This window comes from Leptonotus elevatus, chromosome 3 (assembly GCF_054856555.1).
Source record: "Leptonotus elevatus isolate MCC_2025b chromosome 3, RoL_Lele_1.0, whole genome shotgun sequence".
NCBI lineage: Eukaryota > Metazoa > Chordata > Actinopteri > Syngnathiformes > Syngnathidae > Leptonotus > Leptonotus elevatus.
Window position 1 is genome coordinate 4,641,067 of NC_141241.1, and position 21,689 is coordinate 4,662,755.

General features: G+C 39.6%; 1 protein-coding gene and 1 pseudogene across 2 annotated transcripts; both read left to right on the forward strand.

Annotated features, from left to right (window-relative positions):
* The first annotated feature begins 13,870 nt into the window (after positions 1-13,870).
* On the forward strand, positions 13,871-16,631 carry LOC147176691 (ileal sodium/bile acid cotransporter-like; annotated as a pseudogene). Its single transcript, XR_015094417.1, has 6 exons — positions 13,871-14,274; positions 14,924-15,042; positions 15,225-15,313; positions 15,410-15,585; positions 15,681-15,838; positions 16,447-16,631. The product of XR_015094417.1 is annotated as an ileal sodium/bile acid cotransporter-like (transcript).
* Positions 16,632-18,500: 1,869 nt separating this feature from the next.
* LOC147176692 (ileal sodium/bile acid cotransporter-like) lies at positions 18,501-21,110 on the forward strand. The gene is made up of 6 exons (XM_086071338.1): positions 18,501-18,898; positions 19,660-19,778; positions 19,995-20,083; positions 20,160-20,335; positions 20,545-20,702; positions 21,025-21,110. Exons 1-6 carry the CDS (start codon positions 18,501-18,503, stop codon positions 21,108-21,110), a joined length of 1,026 nt encoding a protein of 341 aa, XP_085927464.1.
* The last annotated feature ends 579 nt before the right edge of the window (positions 21,111-21,689 follow it).

Here is a 21,689-nt window from a genome sequence, read left to right on the forward strand (position 1 = left end):
TCGCAGCAATTCCTCCCTTAAACCGGTCGAGTCTGCCCCACGCACAGTTCAATGAACTCTGCAAGGGCTGCTTGTGAGGAATTGAAGGAGCCGGATAGAGATGCTCGTTGGTGATCAATTATATCCATCAATCCATTCTCTGTACCGTTTACGTTTCATGTTAAACCCCCGAACTAAAAATTTTTTTTTAATTGCATTACCGTACACTTGCTCACTGGTGATGGAAGATGGAACACAAATCATGAATGCAATGGCGACAACAAACCTACCATACGATCAACTCACATTTCCTTGAATTAACATTTGCCCCCCCAAAAAAATAAAATAAAAATTGAGACAAGACCCCAAAGCCAATAAATTAAACTTGTTACAAGCCAGCAAATCACTAACGCAGTAGACTGATGACTCCTTGATATAAATCAATAACTCAAAGGGAGGGAAAAATTGTGATTGTTTGGATCAATATTTGTGCAAATATTGTGCTGGACCAATGCAAGACCTATTCATCATAATTTAGTGAAAGATGTGAAACACATAAAAAGAAAAATATCCAGAGAGTTTAGTATTCATTTTATAAGGGTTTGTTATGGAAATATAAAACAAATTATTACATAGAAGCATCATATGAGTTCAGTTACAAAAAAAAAAACATCGTCTTCAAGTACATCTTTCGAGATCATTTTTGAACTATTTGATAATATTTCATTATTTGAAGCATCATTAAGGATGTACACATTCCACGCATCACCAGGGGACTCCTAGCTAATGGTCTTAATGAGATGTGCATCTGGCACGCCTGCAAATTGCAACCATATTTCACAAAACTGCATTAGTGACACGGCGACGATATTAGTCCCATTTTCTCAAAGTCGTATACAACGAATAGCATCTGGTTTTGTGGAAGTAAGATTTGGATGCGCTCCCTCCAAGACTCGCCGGTCAAACAGCGACTGTATTGCCAAATAGCAAAACTAACAGGCAGTTCGTAATATCACATGTTGACAATTAGCACCTTGGATTTTGACCTCGCAACTGACCAAGCTTTGTAATGTCAGGACGACAGAAATGACATCAGGAATTATGAGAATTATTTTGTAGCTTCTCCGAACAACGACAACAAACCGCGAACAAACGAACGCTACGATGTTTCACGTGACAGTTGAAAAAGCGTAAAAAGCAATACTTAAGTGATTGAATTTCTCAAAAAGCACCACAAAAGAAAAAAACAAGAGTAACAGATGTCGGAAAGGAGGATGGTCATCGAAGACAAATGAGGCAGACGCTGTCCACCCTTCTCTTGCTTCCTGGATAAATATTTGATCAGCGCAACTCCGAATGGTATTGATTAGAGTTCTCATTCTCTCTTTTGATTGATCGCCATAGACTGTGATCACTGCTTATATGAACACATATAGATACTCGCCATTATAACCTCTGAATGTTAATTACAATTAACTCATTCATTGCCATTGACGGGTATAGATGTAAAAATATATATATATTTTGAACTATTTCTATTAGTTTAGCATTTTTTCCCCACTTTTGTTAACAAGATTATGAAAACCTTAAAAAAAATGTACATTTAGAACAGATGTAAAATTTGTGCTTAATTGCGAGTTAACTCATGAAGTCATGCGATTAATTACAATTTTAAAAAAAAATACTAATCAACTAACTAAACTAATGAACTGCATGACTTCAATAGTTAACTCACAATTAATCACAATTTTTTATATCTGTTCTAAATGTACAGTAATTTTTTTTCTAGGTTTTCATACTCTTGTTAACAAAAGTGGAAAAAATTATTTAACTAATAGAAATAGTTCAAATGAATTTTTGACGTCTATAGCCGTCAATGGCAGCGAATGAGTCTTTTTTTTATTCAATTCTCTGACATTTTGGGGAATTTCATGGACATTTTATATGGTCACTTTTTGGACATTTTTAGCTCATCTCGTCTTTTTCTGACAAAAATTTGGACTGACATTTTTTTTTTATATTTAACTATTCATTTGTATCAAATTTTTATTTGAAGAATATTTGATCTCTAAAATAAAAATAAAAACAAATTCTTTTTTTTCTTAGGGATCCACATTGGGCCACAGGAAAGGGACTAAAGAGCCACATGTGGCCCCAGAGCCGCAAGTTGCAGACCCCTGCACTACACCAAGACCTCGCCCCGCTAACGTCAGTGCACAGGTATAGAACCACTCATTTTAGATATCTGACCTCGGGAAAAGCCCGATCCCTGACCTGCCCGTCTGCTCCTGCCTCATCTTCCCCTTTTTGTGGTGAATTGCTGTTTTGTTGCTGTTGTCTGTGACGCAACGATGCTCTCTGTAATGTATACAGTCCGTGAAGAATGTATTTCCCCTACGGGGATCAATAAATCTAACCCGTAATCTCTAATTCAGTTGACAATGAACAAGCTCTTGCTTAAAAAATGGTTTCAAACAATCATCAGTTTTGGGAAGGTCAGGTAAGGTCACATCACGTCACGCGCTGATTAATTTGCGCTTCCCGAAGCGCAAGGCATCGATGATCACGTTGATCCCCTTGATCTTCGAGTTCTCATCTTGGAGATGGCGGAGGGGGGGTGGGACCAGGTGTTCGTAATCAAGGACCCTTTTCTCAATCTTTGACTTCAAGCAGGAGACCACAGTCTCAGTCCGGCAGCTGTGTCTATACCACGGCCTGGATCAATAACAGCAGAGAGCCTGTATTGATTATGTACGTAATTGATACGAGACTGGGGGGTGGGGGTTGTCATGGAAGAGAAGGAGAGGGGTCGCGAGTAGCTGCCCTGAATTTGTAATATAAATAAGCACGTGGTGACAGCTGGGAAGTCGTCTTCTCTCCGGTGGCGATCCACCAGGTCTGGATGATAAGAACGTGTATTGTAAGTATTGTAATGTCAAAGGTCATCTTAGGGCCAGTGAGAGTAAGTCTCTTGGAAGTAAATGAAAGTCGTTGTAAATCTGGAGACTCACGTTTGACCCTTGGCTGGTGGTCTCTGTCAAACCCTTGCAACAGATTCTCATTGCACCGCCTCCAACAAGACCTTGGACTAATTAGCAAAACCGAACACGTATTTACTGAGATGGTTTTGACACGCAGGCTCATCACAGCCGTGGTCGAGATTACTCTATCGATTCCCCCCGCTGCACACATGATGCAATATTCCCTTGTCTGATAGGAAGAACTGCAAAAAAAAGCGTAGCTTAGCATAGGGCTAGCTAGCTGCTAGAACAGACACGACACCGAAGACGCGTTCTGCCATTGGCCAAGTGTACGGCGTGGGACGTTAAAGTAAGTTATTTGAAACTAAAAAAGGGAAATCTTTCCGTAGGTGGATGCGGCCGCGTTAGCACGTCGGCCTAAAATGTACACTTCGATATGTGTGCTTTGGACGACATATCGTGTTGATATACGTGCTCTTTAATTATCATATGATTATTTTGTATTTTTCTTTTGGACTGTGATGTGTTTTTCCGGCAAAAGTGAAATTAGTAACCCATTCAAATGGATTCAGGATACGGTGGGTAAATGTAGACGAATATGCAAACGTGCATTTTGTGTGCATATATATATATATTAGGGGTGTGAATTGCCTAGTACCTGGCAATTCGATTCGTATCGCGATTCATAGGTCACGATTCGATTCGATACCGATTCATCTCGATGCGAATCTATAAATTGATTATTGCGATTTTTTTTTTTTACTCAAATTTTGAAAATATTAATCAGTAAACTTGTACATGTACACTGTAAGATTTGTATGAAATTTTATTTATCTAAAAATTCAGGTTGCAGTCTGTTTCATGTTTGAACAGCACTGAAATCAAATATTAAAGCTTAATGTTCCATTAATATAACATTCTTCCATGCTTAATGTGTAAATCCTAACCCTATGTAAGACGTTTTGTTGAATATTCCCATAAAAATTTTTTCGAGAAAACGCTGTAATATCGCGAAATATTGCAGAATCGATTTTTTCTAACACCCCTAATATATATATATATATATATATATATTTTTTTTTTTTTTTTGCTTTTTTTTCACATAAATGCTCCTAATATCTTTGTTGTGCCATTAGCAAGCCAAAAATCTTTCAATAATTGAAATTGATTGAGTGCTTGCTGCAGATAATGTCACATGAAAATCATGTGTTCTAATGCCAAGCTTAGTGGCCCCTGAGGAACCCAGCGACTCAATCACAGCACGTCTCCAGCACTATCCTGCAAAATAATACAGGGGCAACATCCGGCCACAATTTGCCGAGCCCAGAATGATCTCCTTCAATATGGCTTAATCTATTGTAATACAAATATCAAATATGCCACGGCATCAGCAAGAATAGGCCAATATTCAAATAAATATGGTAAAACTGCCAAGGTTATTGATAATTATTGAATATGTTGTAAACAAAATGCATAAAATGATTTGCTTTTGCCCGTGTTTGTCTTTTGAGATATTCATATTTATTCCAAACAGAAATGGAAGATTGTTCACATTTGCAAAAAACTAAAATGACAGAAACATGAAGCACTTGTTCCAGTCTTTACAAGCATCCAAAGCATATGCATTAATCAAGTTCGACACTTTGTCCTTAAAAGGAAGAAAACAACAGTATTCCTTCTGGTGCACAAAATTATAATTAGCTACTTTCCCACCTTTTGTTTTTTGTAGAAGCTATTTATCATCAAATAAAACACTACCTTGACTCCCTTCCAGCACACCGACTAGAAAGAGGATTCAGATGCAGAGAAGTGCCACAGTGGTGTCAGACGGGGACACGATTTTTGAAACAGGAAATCTTTGTCTGACTCATGGCTTCTTGTTAAACATGCTGAGAAACGCAGTGCTGGAAATTTGTTCTTTGGGTGCAGGAATCAGTAAAAAAAAAAAAAAAAAAAAAAGTTAGATGTTGCTATTGCACAGGAGATTAAAAGAGAGGAAGAGAGTGTGTGTTGAAATTGAAATCCAGTAGAGCTCTGAGATCTGCAGACTTGGGTCAAGTAGTGGAGCCCGGGTTTCAAAGCAAACACGGTGAAGCGGCTTTTAGCTGTTATGCTGCACGCAAATCCAATAAGTTGCCAGCAGAAATGAAATCAGCCACAAGTATAAATTAAATCCAAGTATTTAAAAAAAAAAGATGCTTTTTTTCCCCAGCATACCTTTAAGGTTTTTTTTTTAAATCATTTCTTTAAAACAAGAAGACTATATGGACTTTTAAATGTGTTTATTTACTTTTTTTTATTTTATTTTTATTATTATTATTATTATTGCTGTAAATGTGAATTGTCAACGTAGATTATTTTAATCATTTTAATTAGCTATTTTTGTCCTCATTGCTTTGCGAATATTATTATTATTAGTTTTCAGCTGTTTGAACACTTTTAAGTGTTGTGCTTTTAGCAGTGTAAAGCACATTGAGTTGCCTTGTGTATGAAATGTGCTATATAAAGTAAATAAAGTTGCCCTGCGTTGCCTTGAGGGGAGTAGATACATTGTTATGGGGTCACTCATCACTTTCGGCGCATAGAATTTCACTGTAATGTAACCTCGGGATAAAGATTAGCAGAAAAGTCACACAACAGCAACATTATTCCAACATGCAAAAGATGAATTCGAATCAAGCCTTGGCCATGCTGACATCAGGGCAGCGCTCATCATCAGCAATAAATGAAGTTGGAATTTAGATGTTCCTGGGGTTGGTGGCCCGGTGGGTGGTGGGTGGTGTCTGGTCGGTGCTGGATTTCACTTTCCTTTCTTTTCTTTGGTCCTTCCTCGGGTCTCCTGACGGCGGTGTTCGGTTTAGGTGAACGGTATGGGATTTTTTTAATAGGTTTTTGGTGAACTAATGAATACACACACACACACTCACACGCACGCACATTCAAAATAATAAAATATAAATAAATAAATAAAATAAAAAGAGAGAGCAATGATGATGACATGTCAAATCGGTAAAATTACCGAATGAACAATACTGAGCTCTTGAAAAAAAATTAGGAAAAAAAATTTGGGAAAAAAATTTGGAATTTTTTTTTGGAAAAATAAGCAATAAATGAAGAAAAAAATTTTGCAACTACACTAAACTGTGAGGATTCTCAATAGTCAAGCGTCTCCCTTAAACCGCATCGACACGGCTCATGCCGAACGGCCCTTACAGAGATTAAAATGTTGTCCGAGTCAGGACAGCCGGACCGTCGCACACCCTGCTGGGTGCATTGCTCACAGCACCATTTCTCTGCTCACACGGTACGCTGACGCATTGACAGGGACAGCACGTTAACATCCCAAACATTTACTACTGCCAGCAAGCGAGGTGTTCAAATAAAAATATTTTCCCAAATTCCAGAAATGACATTCCCTCAAGGATGTTGTGGAAATATGAGGATGTTAATTATTTACAATGTTTTAAACGTCTGAAAAAGGGCAAAGGGAATCTTAACGATACTATTAAAAAAATAATAATAATAACATAGATAAATACCAAATAAATATAAATCCTCAAAAGCATCCTCGCCGTCCCAGCCACCTGTCCTTCATCCTCCCTCAAGATGGCGATGGCCAGATGGCTTTTGAGGGCCAAGCAGCATCCTGACTACAGCCTCCTCCCCACCCCCAACTTCAGCGCTCCAACCGGGGTCCCACCTCCACCCACTGACCCTAGTCCCCAATCCAAAGCCCTGAGCCCCCAGCACTTGTCAGTGCTGCATGAATGGGCAGTCTTTGAGCAAAACAAATCCCCTCTCTCGTCTCTCTTTGCAGCTGCTTGCTTTGCAGGAAATGCTGAGACGGAGATTTAAGAAACTCTTGTTATGCAATTGTGATTTTAACCCAAAATTGACAAATGTGAGCACTCTCTAATGTGTTTTTAGATATATTTATTACAACCCTTCAAAAAGGCCAAAATCACAAACAAGTCATTGAATCCGATTTATTTGCCATTACGTTGAATTACTCTCAGATAGCAGCCGCGCCATCCTTGTGGCAAGGCAACCAATCGGGCCGGTCCCAATGACAAATTGTCAGCCCCCTCAACGCTCTCTCCAACTGGGCCGCAAGCCAACGAAACCCTGAAGCTGATAGAGGTCCAAATTTGGCCACGAATTGCGTGTCAATTCTCGCTGAAAATGTATGAAGCCAATCTGTTCAAGGAGCAAGCAAGATGAACGGATGAATGGGACGCCGAAGACGAGGACATCAAGCTCGGAAAAGTCAAAGAGATGGTAGGCACGCGTGTTTTTACGTTTAATCCACACAAGTCGGTAAACAGTTTGATGGAGGAATCATTTGACTCTTTTACGTCATCCCCAAAAATGCCAACCGAATTTCGAGCATTTTCACTCATCTTTCAAGGCAAACTGAATATTGTGTACTTTGAATACATAAACATGGCGGGCACCAAATGAAAGATCGCATTCCATTCTTTCATTATAAAACAAAGTATGTTTCTACCTTTCCATTCTGTTCTTTAGTCATTTGAAAATAGGTCATTTGGTGTGACATTGAGCGAAAATTGAAAACATAAGAACACAAGCTTTTTGTGAAAAGATACATTTTCTGCACGTTGACGCTAATATTTTTTTGTTTAAGACGCTGTGTGAATTAGATTTAATGTGACAAAGGCTTTGATCATTCACGTCATCCTTGAAAACGTTCTATTTCATCAGATTGGTCATGTTTCAGTGTAATTCCGTACGACTGGGAGCCCATCGGAAAGAGATACGATGCCGCCATCTGCTGGCCGTAGTTAGTGGGTGTTTGTGATTTCACAAGTCCATTGAGGAGGCAGACTTTCACTGCCCATTGAGAAAAAACAACGTAGTAAACGTCAATTAACGTTTTTGGCGGCATTTATGTGGATTTTAGTATACGTTATTAAACGTTTTTGGCGGTAAAAGAGTTAAGAGCCTGGAGTTAAAGAATAAACATATATAATAAATATAAAGAATGCCCCGTTTGTATTTACCTAACTTAAAGTGGAAGTCAACCGTAAACATTTCATGACAATGATATGTTATATGTGACCTCACTCGTCTAAATGTGATATTTGGGGCGGCCATTTTGCCACTTGCTTTCGACTGAAGATGACCTCACAGTTGCTCATGTCTCACGTAACAACCAATCACAGCTCAGCTTCAGAAAACAAGTGAGCTGTTATTTGGTCGTTGCCTGAGCAACATTGATGTCATCTTCAGTCGACAGCACGTGGCAAAATGGCCGCCCCCTGAGATGGATCAAAATGGCTGCATTTTGCTCCATAACTCTTATTCCACTATTAACCAGAATGCCATATCAAGACAAGTGGGGCTGCATAGAAAATATTATTGTCAAAAAAGATTTGAGGGGGTTTACTTGCCCATCTTTAATTCAATAAACAATTTAGCAAAGTCAAACAACCTCTCGAGAATTCCCTTGTTGACGAGCCACCGACCAATTATCATCAAAAGAGTAATTCGACACAAAAAATCAAGAATATTATAAAAGGGTATTCACAATCACAACTATATGAATGCTTCCTCGCATTTTTTTTTCATGAGAAGTACAATAGCCAAGCAGACAGCAGCACGCACAGCCACTGTACATCTCATTATCCTCTCGAACCTCGCCCAACCGTACCAAACAGCACTTAATGAGCAGTCCGTAATGACAAGAGGAAAAAAATTATAATTTCCAGTGGTTCTGATTGAACAATTACTGTCAAATGTTCTCTCCCCTCCTAATGAGATGAATCAATACGCCGTTCGATGTAAACATCTGGTTTGGTCTGCGCTAAGAGTACACTCAACCTGTACATGAACTCATTCACTGCCATTGACGGCTATAGACGTCAAAAATTCATTCGAACGATTTCTATTCGTTTAACACTTGTTTCCACTTTTGTTAACAAGAGTATGAAAACCTAGAAAAAAAATGTATTGAACATTTAGAACAGATATCAAATTTGTGATTAATCGTGAGTTAACTATTGAAGTCATGCGATTAATTACAATTACGCCCCTAATTTTTAATAATCTTTTCTTTTCTTTTTTTTTTTTAAATGTCTAGGTTTTCATACTCTTGATAACAAAAGTGGGAAAAAAAATGTTAAACTAATAAAAATAGTTCAAATGATTTTTTGACGTTTATAGGCGTCAATGGCAGTGAATGAGTTCAATATTTGATCTAAAGCGCATACAATAGTTACAATACAATTAACCATTATACACGGTTGATTTGTCATTTTAACTTTCCAACATTCTCTTCTTCAGCTTATCTGAAGAGGTTTTAAGAGGCTATTATCTCGTCGGATATTATCTCGAGCCTCGATTGTCATCCCGCGAGATTTTCCAACCTTCCTCTGCTTGTCCACGAACACCCGCCGTTGCTACTTAAAGAAAATGAATGTGCGGCGCAGCGGAGGCGTGAGAACATAAACCTACAAAATGAACTAAATCCAATTACCATGCGCAGGTGCCGGAATCACATATAGGATCTTGAACTCACACGGCGAAAGGTAATTGTCAGGGGATATGAAACCTTACAGCGCAAGCGCCCCCCTCCGTAATACGCCAACAATATAGAATCAGACGCGACGGCATCGGCTCTTTTTCGATTGACTCGGCTCAGCTAACGTCCGTGAAGACGGAAGGTGAGTATCGGCCTCGGTCCAATTCCCCGGAGAGCGGCTGGCCTCATCTCGTGTCTGATTCATGATGCCGACACGTTTGAGGCAGCCACGAGGCTTCCGAAAGGAATCGACACGTGTCGCCGCGGATAACTCATTGAGAATGCAACGGGGGGGCTAAATGTGGTCACCATAGCAACGACAAAGCAGTTTGGGTGGGATTACATAAATATCAAGCCTCGTAGAACGCTAGACAGAAATGCCGAGTCCTTCCGCAGAGGCTCCGCTTTTGAAAAACAGCAGCTGGGACATTGGTGGCGCCAATTAATATTCATGTTATGCATAATCCCAGGTGGCTAATTGAACACACCTGATCGAATCAATCATTTAAAAAGCACAGAATGCAAATGTGGCCGTTTTCAATGGAGACCCCGTGCAAGCATCTACAGAGGGACGCAAAAGTGGAAACTCACCACATAAGTTACCAAATTGTAAAGATGAAGTGAAAATGTGTGCATAGAGGCCACGCCCCAAATCAGAGCATCCACATTTTAAAAGGAAGACAAATACAGGAAGCCCCCCCCCAAGACAAAAAGACGAAGGACATGGATTACTGGAATCATGTCATGTGGTCTGATGAGACCAAGATCAACTTATTTCCTTCAGATGGTGTTAAGCGTGTGTGGCGGCAACCAGGTGAGGAAGGTCTGACAATATCAGTCGTTTTAATTTTTGCATTAAAGTGAAAAAGAAGAAGAAAAAAGAAAAAAAGAGAAAAACATTTTTTTTGCATTAAAGTGTATTACAAACCAACCAATGATCTGTGTTAATTTCGTACTTCACATAGGGATTAAAAAAAAGGGGGGGGGGGGGTTGATGTTGTACGATGTTACTGGTTCAGATGTTTGCAAATGTCCTATTTTGATTAAACACAGAAGATAATCTTCTTTCATGAAGGACTACAGAAATCAGTGAGCAATTACTGTTGATATGCTCAAATCAGAGGATTGGGACAGTTTTAAATTTAAAAAAAATGGCTCCAAACAATGACTCGATTATTAACATAGTTGTCACAATGAATTTGATCATCAATTACTTGTCGATTCATTTTGACAGCTTTCGATTCCAGTGGCGACCTGCGAAGCTCTGGTGAAATCCATGCTCCACAAAATATTGCCAGGTTGGCCATTTTCACTTAGGGGTGTACTCACTTTTGTTGCCGGGGGTTTTAATGGCTGCGTTTTGCGTTCTTTTGTCCAACTGTCATTTCTTCAGTGTTGTGCCATGAAAAGACAGAATTCAATATCTGCCGAAATGTCTAGCGTGTACTCGTTTTTGTGAGCTAGCGTACATTTCTAGCTGCGCGTGAAAAGAGGAAAAAAAAGAAAATGAATTTACAATTAATTCTGCATAAAATTGTTACTGAAGGGACCGCAACGGTCATATCAGCGAAACCCATGAGCAACGTGCATCCCATTCAACAGTCGAACCCCCGGCACGTGGAAAAAATGCCGAGCAAAGCTGAACAGGAGAAAACGAGCCAGTCCATTCGTCTTCGCGGCAGACGGGACGAGTAATCCGACACGACCGCGAAGCGTCGGAAGACTTCTTCGTGCTTTCGCCAACTCTTTGGCTTGTCATGCTTTCACCTCATTTGACTTTCTGATTCATGTCGTAGACTTCTTTAGGGAATATATTTTGTTACAAATACATTCACGGTGAGCCACAAAGATTTTTTTTTTTTTTTTTTTTTTTTTTTTTTGTGGGTATATGACACTTGACGGAACAAAAAAGCAAACTCACCCTTTTCTGGTCCTCCAAGCCGTGCTGCACAGGTCTCCTCTTGGGGTGCTGTTTTGCGCAAACCTCTGCTGCAGCCTCCATCTTCCCATTAAGCGGGCGAATATCCAGCAGCGACGGCAGGGATTGAAATGAAATACCCGCTCAAAGTATTTCAGTCCGCTTCCCCGCTCGATCCGTCGCGGCGAGGCGTGAACATCGATCCCAAAAAAAATGTCTGCCGTCCATCAACTTTGCCTCATCAAACAGGTGACGGCCAATCTCCGAGAGGGTCCCGCCTCGGCCGCGAGCCGCGATGCGCTCATAGCGTTTTTTCCCTCACGGGTTCTCGTCGCGGTTCTTGGCCACGGCCCCGGAGCGAGCGTCACGGCAGACGATGGAAATCAGACACCGGCCGGGTCCTCGTCTCGTCCAAAACCACCGGCACGGCCATAGAGACTTTGGAGGGTATTATTATCATAATCCTTTCTTTTGGACAACAGTCAGTTGATCATCCAGCGAGGAGCACACGGGCGGGCTGCGGATTATACACACCGCTTGGTCTTCCAAGTAGCATCCGCCGATTTAGGGATAAGAACAGCAACAGCGAGGAAAAGCTGCAAATGTCTGCTGTCCGGCAGTGAGCAGCTGCTTGTGTCGAGAAAGAAACACAAGATCGGTTCAATGAAAATGAGGCACCATAGAAACATCTTCGCAAGTTTGTGGACAAACATTTTCCTGCCTAAAGTGTTCTAGCCCAAAACCCATGGACATTTTTGGTCATCATTATTGGATGACTCCATTTTTTTAGGTCACCAACTGAGGCAACAGTAATATTGAAAAATGTTGTAACTTCTACATCAACATGTGAACCGGCACTAATATTTTAATGTTATCATTCTTATGTTGTGTGCACGAACCACGACATTAATTCTTATTCGCATCACGCATTTTTATATGTTTTGATATAAGCTTCCATCCTAGCACTGTGCGTAAAAATGACAAATTCTTTATTAGTGGCTATTTAAGATGACAAGAAAACGGAAATGTGTCTGATTACCTCAGGTGTAGCACGTTTTCCACCTGAAACATGTTAACGACTTTTAGCGATTCTAATCGTTCAACAATTTCACGTGAAATAGCCTGTAACAAGCTTCTCCTTAAAATACGGGGGTAACCAGAAGAAGAAAGGGGGGGGGGGATTTCAAAGTGTTCTGTCGAAGGTTTGAGCAACACTGCAGCATCCCTGCAGAAGATTCTGCGCCGAGCATGTTATAGTCTGGGCTGAGCTTTCTAGAAACTGCTCGAAAAAAAACTGCACACGTTGTACAAATTACGGAGACAAAATAACACCGGACAACATTATATTACTCTCATAAAAAATCACTCTTACCCAGAACTTCTGTGTTTGTTTCGTCCCCTCGTGGAGAAGGTGCCTTCTGCTTGATGCTGTTCTTTCCTCCGGTATGTGAACGAAGCCAGTGATGCGTTGACGTGCTGTCGGGAAATTTTGGGTGGGCAGGGCGGCCAAAAACTTACGGTGTTACTTTAGTTCAAATTTTGCACATGGTTGTGATGGTTTCTTCATTTTTATTCCAATTGTTCTGATTGATTGACCCATTGATTCCATTTTTATTCTATTTGTCTTGGTCGTGAGGGAGACGAAGCCTGCACCCCATCTGATTGGGCGAGGGGCGGGGTACATCCAAGATGGGTCGCTAACAAAGCGCATCCTGATACATTTCTTTAATTAAAAAACAAACGAAAGAAAAGAACTATGCTGTAGACTGGTTCCGTTTCTCATCTTATGCATGCAGATGCTTGTACTTAACTGTACGTACGCAGCCAATGCGAGTAATCAAATCTACCAAGCGTCCCTAAAGTATCCATCAGGGTCCCACACGTTGTGCCTCTCGCCCTGTAAAATGACGTCACTCGCTGCGTTCTCCCAACATCGTCGAAGACGCTCGTTCGTTTCCATGGCGACTTAACGTAAGCAGGCTTTTGGCGCCACTTAGCGTCCAAATGTGAGTAAATTAAGGAGAATTCAAAATCCAAAAAGGGAGAATTGGAGCCTTGGGGGCACCTGCACCTTTTCCACTTAACGCCTAAAATGGCGTTTTGTCATTTATGTATTTATTTTTGACCACGATAAAGTGACCGCTCAAGGACTATGAGACAAAAGCATTTAAAAGAATGATGGTGCAATCACATCACAAATTTTTTTATTATATAACCGTCAATATTGCACATTGACCCTATAAAACAATGATTCCTTCCTTGTACAATTAGGGAGTAGCCAGCAGCACACAAAGAGCAGTAGGCTGGACAATTCAGTCACTATCACCTTATTGGATGACCAAAACAACAAATCCAGTCAAATCTAATAAATACAGGGTGGCGAGGACATGCGACCATTTTCTCAAAGTTGACTAGCCAAAGATACTTCTCTTCTGCCACCACATTTTCAAGATGTCTATATTCACGGAAACAAGTGCACTTGCAGAAGTTGCCGCCTGCCTCTCCGAAGCCACAATCTGCTCGGGTGCCAACTGCCTTGTTACAACTGCTGACCCCAATGCAAAACTGATGCTGGCGGTGAGCATCTTGTTCAGCGTCATGCTGGCTGTGGTCATGTTTTCCATGGGCTGCGCTGTGGAGGCCGAAAAAATGTGGGGTTACCTGAAGAGACCCTGGGGCATTGCGATCGGTTTCCTCTGCCAATTTGGCGTCATGCCTCTTACCGCCTTTGTTTTATCAATGGCCTTCAACCTGCTGCCTATTCAGGCCATCGTCGTCATTATTTTGGGTTGCTGTCCCGGAGGCTCCACTTCCAATATTGTCTGCATCTGGCTGGATGGAGATATGGACTTAAGGTAAGTCGTGTCTGGCTCAGTTGATAATATAAGGTGAGTTGATGTATGGCAATGTGCGGATGTGTGAGCCCATTGTCATTGCATTCGTTATTGGGCCCAAAAAAAAAAACATCACCCAAGGTTTTGCAGCAGTTATTTTCTAGGGGAGTGCCCAAAAAATCGAATCTCATAAGAATCGCGATTCTCATTTAATAGGATTCAGAATTGATTTTATTTAAATTATTTCATACTGCCTTGCCTTTGTCTGTGTGCCTTTAATTGGAGCGCTGTTTATGTTGTGCCCTGTTTGGCCACTGAGGGGCAGTGTGGTTCCACGCGGTCTAATACACTGTTAAGTTGTAGCCACATGAGAGAGTAGAAGGAAAAAGTCACGATCAAGTTATTCCAACAAAAGTTGTTTTTTTTCTCAGCGTGGAGCCGTAACGAGTAGCGCGCTAATTAGCATTAGCGAGTCAGACTGGAGTAGATCATTACAATTCCTTGCACATCTACAGATTAAAGCAAAAATCATTGTCAATCAAAGCGTTTCGAATGAAAAATCGTTCTTAATCGAAAAAATCGATTCTGAATCGAATCGCAGGCCCAAAAAACGGAATCGATTTGTGAGACATTCAAAGATTCCCACCCCTATTAATTTCCTTCTTTCCAGTATCAGTATGACAACCTGTTCCACCATCCTGGCCTTGGGAATGATGCCACTATGTCTGCTCATCTACACTTCCATCTGGACTTCTTCGGACTACATCCAAATCCCATATGGAAAAATTTGTAAATATACAACTTGTGTTTATGACCGGCAGACAGATATCAAAATACCTTCTCGGAGATTCATTTTTTTTATGTGCACAAGATAATTACACTCACTTGACTTGAGATATATTATGGTCCGACTGAAATTGGGAGAGTTTAAAAAAAACAACAACAACAACATAGAATTTGGATTTCCGCAGGTGGCACTCTTGTGTCCATCGTTGTCCCAATCAGTGCAGGGATGTACATTAAACGTAGGTGGCCGCACTTGGCTAAAAAGATCCTCAAGGTAGGAATTTGCATTTGCTTTAATTGATATCATGTTTTCTTGGCCAAATATTGTATCTCTACAACGTTTACTGCATATTGTGTGTTTTCTTCCCAGGTTGGGACAATTGTAGGTTTTACTTCCTTTAAAATTATATCTGTGGTTGGGATCATTCTTTACCAGTCTTCGTGGATTATTGACCCTTCCCTTTGGATCATCGGCACCATCTACCCCTTTATTGGTTTTGGGACGGGTTTCCTTCTGGCCCGTCTCGTGGGTCTACCGTGGCATAGGTAAAAGTGACGGAAGGTGACGTTAACAGTTTCAAAATGTTGCAAAATATGCATTGTTTTTGTTCTCTTTTTTTGGGGGGGGGGGGGGGGGTCAGGTGTCGAACAATTGCTGTGGAGACCAGCTTTCAGAACGTCAACTTGTGCAACACCATAATCCAGCTGTCCTTCAGCCCAGCTGAGCTGGAGCTCATGTTTGCATTCCCCCTCATCTATAGCATCTTTCAGCTGCTGGCGACGGTCCTGTTTGTTGGAGGTGAGCTATATTAGAGTTGCCTTTGTGAGCCCTTGAGGAACTGTGATGTCATTCTCCATCGACAGCAAGAGGGCAAAATGGCCGCCCCCCCCCCCTGAGAACAGGTGGCTTTTGCTGCTCAGAATGCTGTGTTGAGACTCGCACGTGCAACTTTATTATAAAGAAAATGTTGTTTGTTTTGTATTTTGTTTGTTTTGTATTCTGTTTTAAATTGAATATATTTGTGAAATGGAAAACCACTGTGCCCTTAATGCAGAGCTACCGCGAGTCAGCTCTGTAGTATCATAAAATAATGAAAATGCAGAGAATAAAGGCGGCCACTTGGACAATGATCAGTGTTTACAACAATAAAATGTGCAATCCAGTAATTCGCGAGTATGATCAACATTCGCTGTACCTTCGCAAATGTTAGTTTTCGTTAACTATAATAACCTGGGTTCAAGGACGGGAGGTTCACAAGAAAAGCTCTTTTTGGTCACGATGGTAGAGGAACTATTCATTGCAGCTTTTTACAACTTAAGTCTTCAAGTTCTAATAAATGTAAGTTGATCGAAAATATAATGTTGAAATGATGATTGATTCCAAAATTCTTGCATTTTACTCTACAGGATACCAAGCCTATAAAAGGTGCCGTGGTCCGGGATCAACTGAAGCAGACGGTGAATCGCCGTCGCTGGAAGATGGCTGCAAAGAACAAGAAAACACAATGTAATGTCGAAAATAGTGCCTCTGAATTGAATGAGTGGTCAATAAAGGAAAAGAAGATTTCTTCAACAACAACAGCCAGCTCTGAGGTTATGGCTCTGCTCTGCCGACTTTGTTACGAATCTAAATGACCTCCACAAGAAGGGCAACGTTGTTGACAGCTTCAAAGTGTCAACGCACAGCGCACTCTGCAGGCTGGAGTTGTGTACAACAGTTTGACTCTTTTTTTAATTTGCCAGCCATTGCCACTAACGGGGTTACCTCAATGAATGGTGAATATAGTATTAATGTGGTTTTTTTGTTTTTTTTAATTATTTTATTTATTTATTTATTTTTTAGTTATTAGTATTAATGTTTTTATATGGGACGTTTTTCAAACTCAGCAAAAAAAAGAAAGAAAAGAAAGTGTGATAGTAATGAGCTTGCTATGAAATTCTAAATGTCCAAAATGCGATATATGCCAAATAAAAAAAATAATAAAAAAACATCTTTAGGCCATACTGAAATGTCATTCTATAAAGTGCTGACTGTTTAATTTGTTGAACTTGATCAGGCTGAGCCAGTTAACTCATTCACTGCCATAAATTCATAAAAAAAATATATATATATTAAAAATTAGGGGCAAGAGGCGATTACATTTTTTTTATTGTAATTAATTGCATGACTTCACTAGTTAACACGTGATTAATAAAACATTTTTTATCGGTTTAAATGTACAATTAAAAAAAATCTAGGTTTTCATACTCTTATTAACAAAAGTGGTAAAAAATGTTAAACTAAAATAAACTATTCAAATGAAATTTTGACGTTTATAGCCGTCAATGGCAGTGAATCAACATGATAAAAAATACATTTCTACAACTAAGTAAAGAAACTTGTCATCCTTTAAAAAACAACAACAACAAAAAACTAAATGGAATCAAAACAGCTGAATAGCATTTTGAAGAAAGAGCCCTTCAAATCTTTTTTTTTTTTTCAATTCTTTGATTCAGTAGTGCCTTAAATGATACTGTATATATATTTCTTAATAAATTGAGGGCTGACTTCAGGCTTACGTTTACGTGTTTTTTTCTGAGCAATATTTATTTGACTATATGCTTGCTATTACGACTGACAATATGGTTCTAGAAGTGGACTGAAAGCAAAAACAAATCTGATGATTCGATTTGAGATTGAATTTAAATAATAACAAATATACAGATAGCACATGACCAGGTGTTGTCATTATTATGGTGGTACCGTACCACGCCACATGGTGGCGCTTCTTTATTTGTTATGCCAATAAGTCACGCCTTCCTCGATCCGTTCATTACACTTTTTTTAAAGGCTGTGTCCGAATGTCCACCTTTATCCCCAAATGAGAGCGCCACTGCCTCCTACTGTAGTGGATTTGCAATAACACTTTATTCTAGTATGAGAAAAAAGAAAAATAAATGTTACCCTCGGGTGATTTTGCCAGTTCTTCTTCTTCTTCTTCTTCTTCTTCTTCTTCTTCTTCTTCTTCTTCTTCTTCTTCTTCTTCTTAGGATCACTGGGACACATAAACCACTCAAATACGATAAAGTGACAGCTCAGGTTGCAGTCGCTTTTAAATTCAGAACAAAATTAATCATATTTGTTTGACTTTCAATAACATTTTAAAAGGTAAAAAAAAATAAAAATAGGTAAAATAATGATGGTGCAACCACATACTAAAAATGATTCTTTTACAACCACGTGTTTTGAACATTGACCCTATAAAACATAACAATGGTTCCGTCCCAAAACGATTTGCCAATAAACATCAGAGCACGAAGAGCCGCGGGCTAGCCAGTGCGATACCTCATTGGACGACCAAAACAACAGTAAAAGGTTCAATCCAGTAAATTCTAACAAATACGGGCTGACAAGGACACGCAAACGTTCTCTCAACGTTAGCTAGCCAGAGATACTTCTCATCTGCCGCCACATTTTCAAAATGTCTATATTCACGGAAACAACTGCAGAAGTTGCCGCCTGCCTCTCCGAGGCCACAATCTGCTCGGGTGCCAACTGCCTTGTTGCAACTGCTAACTTCAATTCCAATTTGAGTCTAGCGTTGAGCATCATGCTCAGCGTCACGCTGGCTGCGATCATGTTGACCATGGGCTGCGCTGTGGAGGCCCAAAAGGTTTGGGGCCACCTGAAGAGACCCTGGGGCATTGTAATCGGTTTCCTCTGCCAAGCCGGCATCATGCCTTTTACCGCCTTTGCTTTATCAATGGCCTTCAACGTGCTGCCTATTCAGGCCATTGTCATCATTATTTTGAGTTGTTGTCCTGGAGGCGCCGCTTCCAATATTGTCTGCATTTTGCTGGACGGAGATATGGACCTAAGGTAAGAAATGTATGGTTCGTTTGATCATCTTAAGTAAACGGCTCATTTCACCTTTATGTACATGACTGCATGGCAATGTGCAGACGTGTGTGCTTATTCTCATTGCATTGATTATTGGGCCAAAAAACAACAACAATCACAATCACACTTTTTTGGTTCTAAAACAAAATGTCACGTGAGAAGTTTGCAGCTGTTAACTCATTCACTGCCATTGACGGCTATAGACGTCAAAAATTCATCTGAACTATTTCTATTAGTTTCACTTTTTTTTCACTTAAAAAGAGTATGAAAACCTAGAAAAAAATTATTTAGAACAGATATAAAATTTGGGATTAATTGTGAGTTAACTATTGAAGCCATGCGATTAATTACGATTAAAAACTTTAATTGCCTGACGCCCCGAATTTTTTATCTTTTTTTTTATTCATTCACTGACATAAATGTAAAAAATTCATTTGAACTATTTGTTTTAGTTTAAATTTTTTTCCTCACTTTTGTTAATAAGAGTATGAAAACCTATAGACAGATACAAAATTTGGGATTAATCGTGAGTTAACTACTTTAGTCATGCGATTAATAACAATAAAAAAAAATAATCGCCTGATTTTATATCTGTTCTAAATGTACAATAAAAAAAAAAAAAATTCATACTCGTGTTAACAAAAGTGGGAAAAATGTGAATCTAAGAGAAATAGTTCAAATTAATTTTTGACGTCTATAGCCGTCAATGGCGTTGAATGGGTTAATTTCCTTCTCTTTAGTATCAGTATGACAACCGGTTCCACCACGCTGGCCTTGGGAATGATGCCACTATGTCTGCTCATATACACCTCCACCTGGACTTCTTCGGACAATATCCAAATCCCATATAAGAAAATTGGTAAATATACAACTCGTGATTATTACTAGCCGACAGATATCAAAATATGTTCTTAGGGATTTTGTATTTATTTATTTGTTTTTATGTGCACAAAATGAGACAAGAGATCATCTTAAATCCATGCACTCGTTTATGCTATGTCACGCTTGAGTAATATTTCGGTCCGACATAAATTGAGAGAATAAAAATAAATGTCAAATTTGGTTTTTTTCTCAGGTCTCATTCTATTCACCATCCGTGTCCCAATCAGTGCAGGGATGTATATTAAACATAGATGGCCCCAATTGGCTAAAAAGATCCTCAAGGTAGGAATTTGCATCGTATTTGCCCAAATAACTCTACAAAGTGATGTTGACTGCATATTGTGTGTTTTCTTCTCAGGTTGGGACAATTATAGGTTTTTGTTCCTTTCTCGTCATTTCTGTGGTTGGGGTTGTTCTTTACCAGTCTTTGTGGATTATGAACCCTTCCCTATGGATAATCGGAGCTATCCACCCTTTTATTGGTTTTGGGATTGGTTTCCTTCTGGCCCGTCTCGTGGGTCAACCATGGTATAGGTAAAGTGGCAGTTGATGACATAAACAAACAATTTCAAAAATCTGCCAGCAAAGTGCAAACCTGTTCAGAGCATAAGCACATCATATTTGCTCAATCTAATTAATAAAATTTAAAATTTAAAATCATCACAAAATCTTTACTTAATTAATTTTGCTCAGCTCATATGCGCAATGTTTCTGTTATTCTTTGGATTTTGGGAGGCGGGCAGGTGTCAAACAATTGCTGTGGAAACCGGCTTTCAGAACGTCCAGTTGTGCAACGCCATAATCCAGCTGTCCTTCAGCCCAGTTGAGCTGGAGCAGATGTTTGCATTGCCCCTCATCTATGGCATCTTTCAGCTGCTGGCGACGGTCCTGTTTGTTGGAGGTGAGCTTGGTTAGTCAATAATGACCTAATGTGAGAATAATAAAGTCTGCCTGTGTGGAGAAGAAAAAATAATAATTTAAGAGGTGCCTCCACCAACTCACCAATTTTAAGGTTCAAGGACAGTGGTCTTTAACAGGTTATTAAGATTCACGAGAAAATCCCTCTTTTGAGTCACAGTGGTTGAACTATTGATAGCATCACGATGCTAGAGCTAATCATTGCACCTTTTACAACTTAAGTCTTCAAGTTTAAAATGTCAGGTGATTGAAAAGTTGATGTTAAGATGATGATTGATTCAGAATTCTTGCATTTTACTCCACAGGTTACCAAGCCTATAAAAAGTGCCGTGGTCTGGGATCAGCTGAAAGAGAATCTCCATCACTAGAAGATGGCAACGAAACAAAATAGACACACTATCGTGTTGAAAATAGTACTTCTGAATTGAATAATGACTGGTTAATAAAGAAAAAACAAAAACGAAAATTACCTTCACAAGCAGGGCAATTGTCAACAAACATCACAATGAAGGTTGAGTTTGTGTGTGCAACCGTTTTATTCTACTTTATTTTTTTTAAGATGCACCCAATAATAGGAGGTTGCAGTGAAAATAAGTGTTTTTATAGGAGTCATAAAAGGTAGTGGTGTGGTCATTGTTATCACTACTAGCATTTTAGAGGGGGGGGGGGAAAGAGCTTCTCAAATCGTTTCTTTTTCAGTTATTTGACTCGGTTGAGCTGTTCTTATTATTAAAGAACAATTGAGTGGTAAAAACACAACAAAGATAGCAAAATGAGGAATTATTATCTCAACTGTTTCTGTTGTTCACAGCGACACTTTCTGGTCACTTCAAGTACTGTTCATTATGAGCATCATTTCCGTGTTAAATTGTTTTATTCTTCGCATACAGCCTGTTAACCAAAAATACTTACATCTTACAAAGACGTCGATTAATTGGACTACTTGTGAGTTTTATGAAAATAAAGTTGG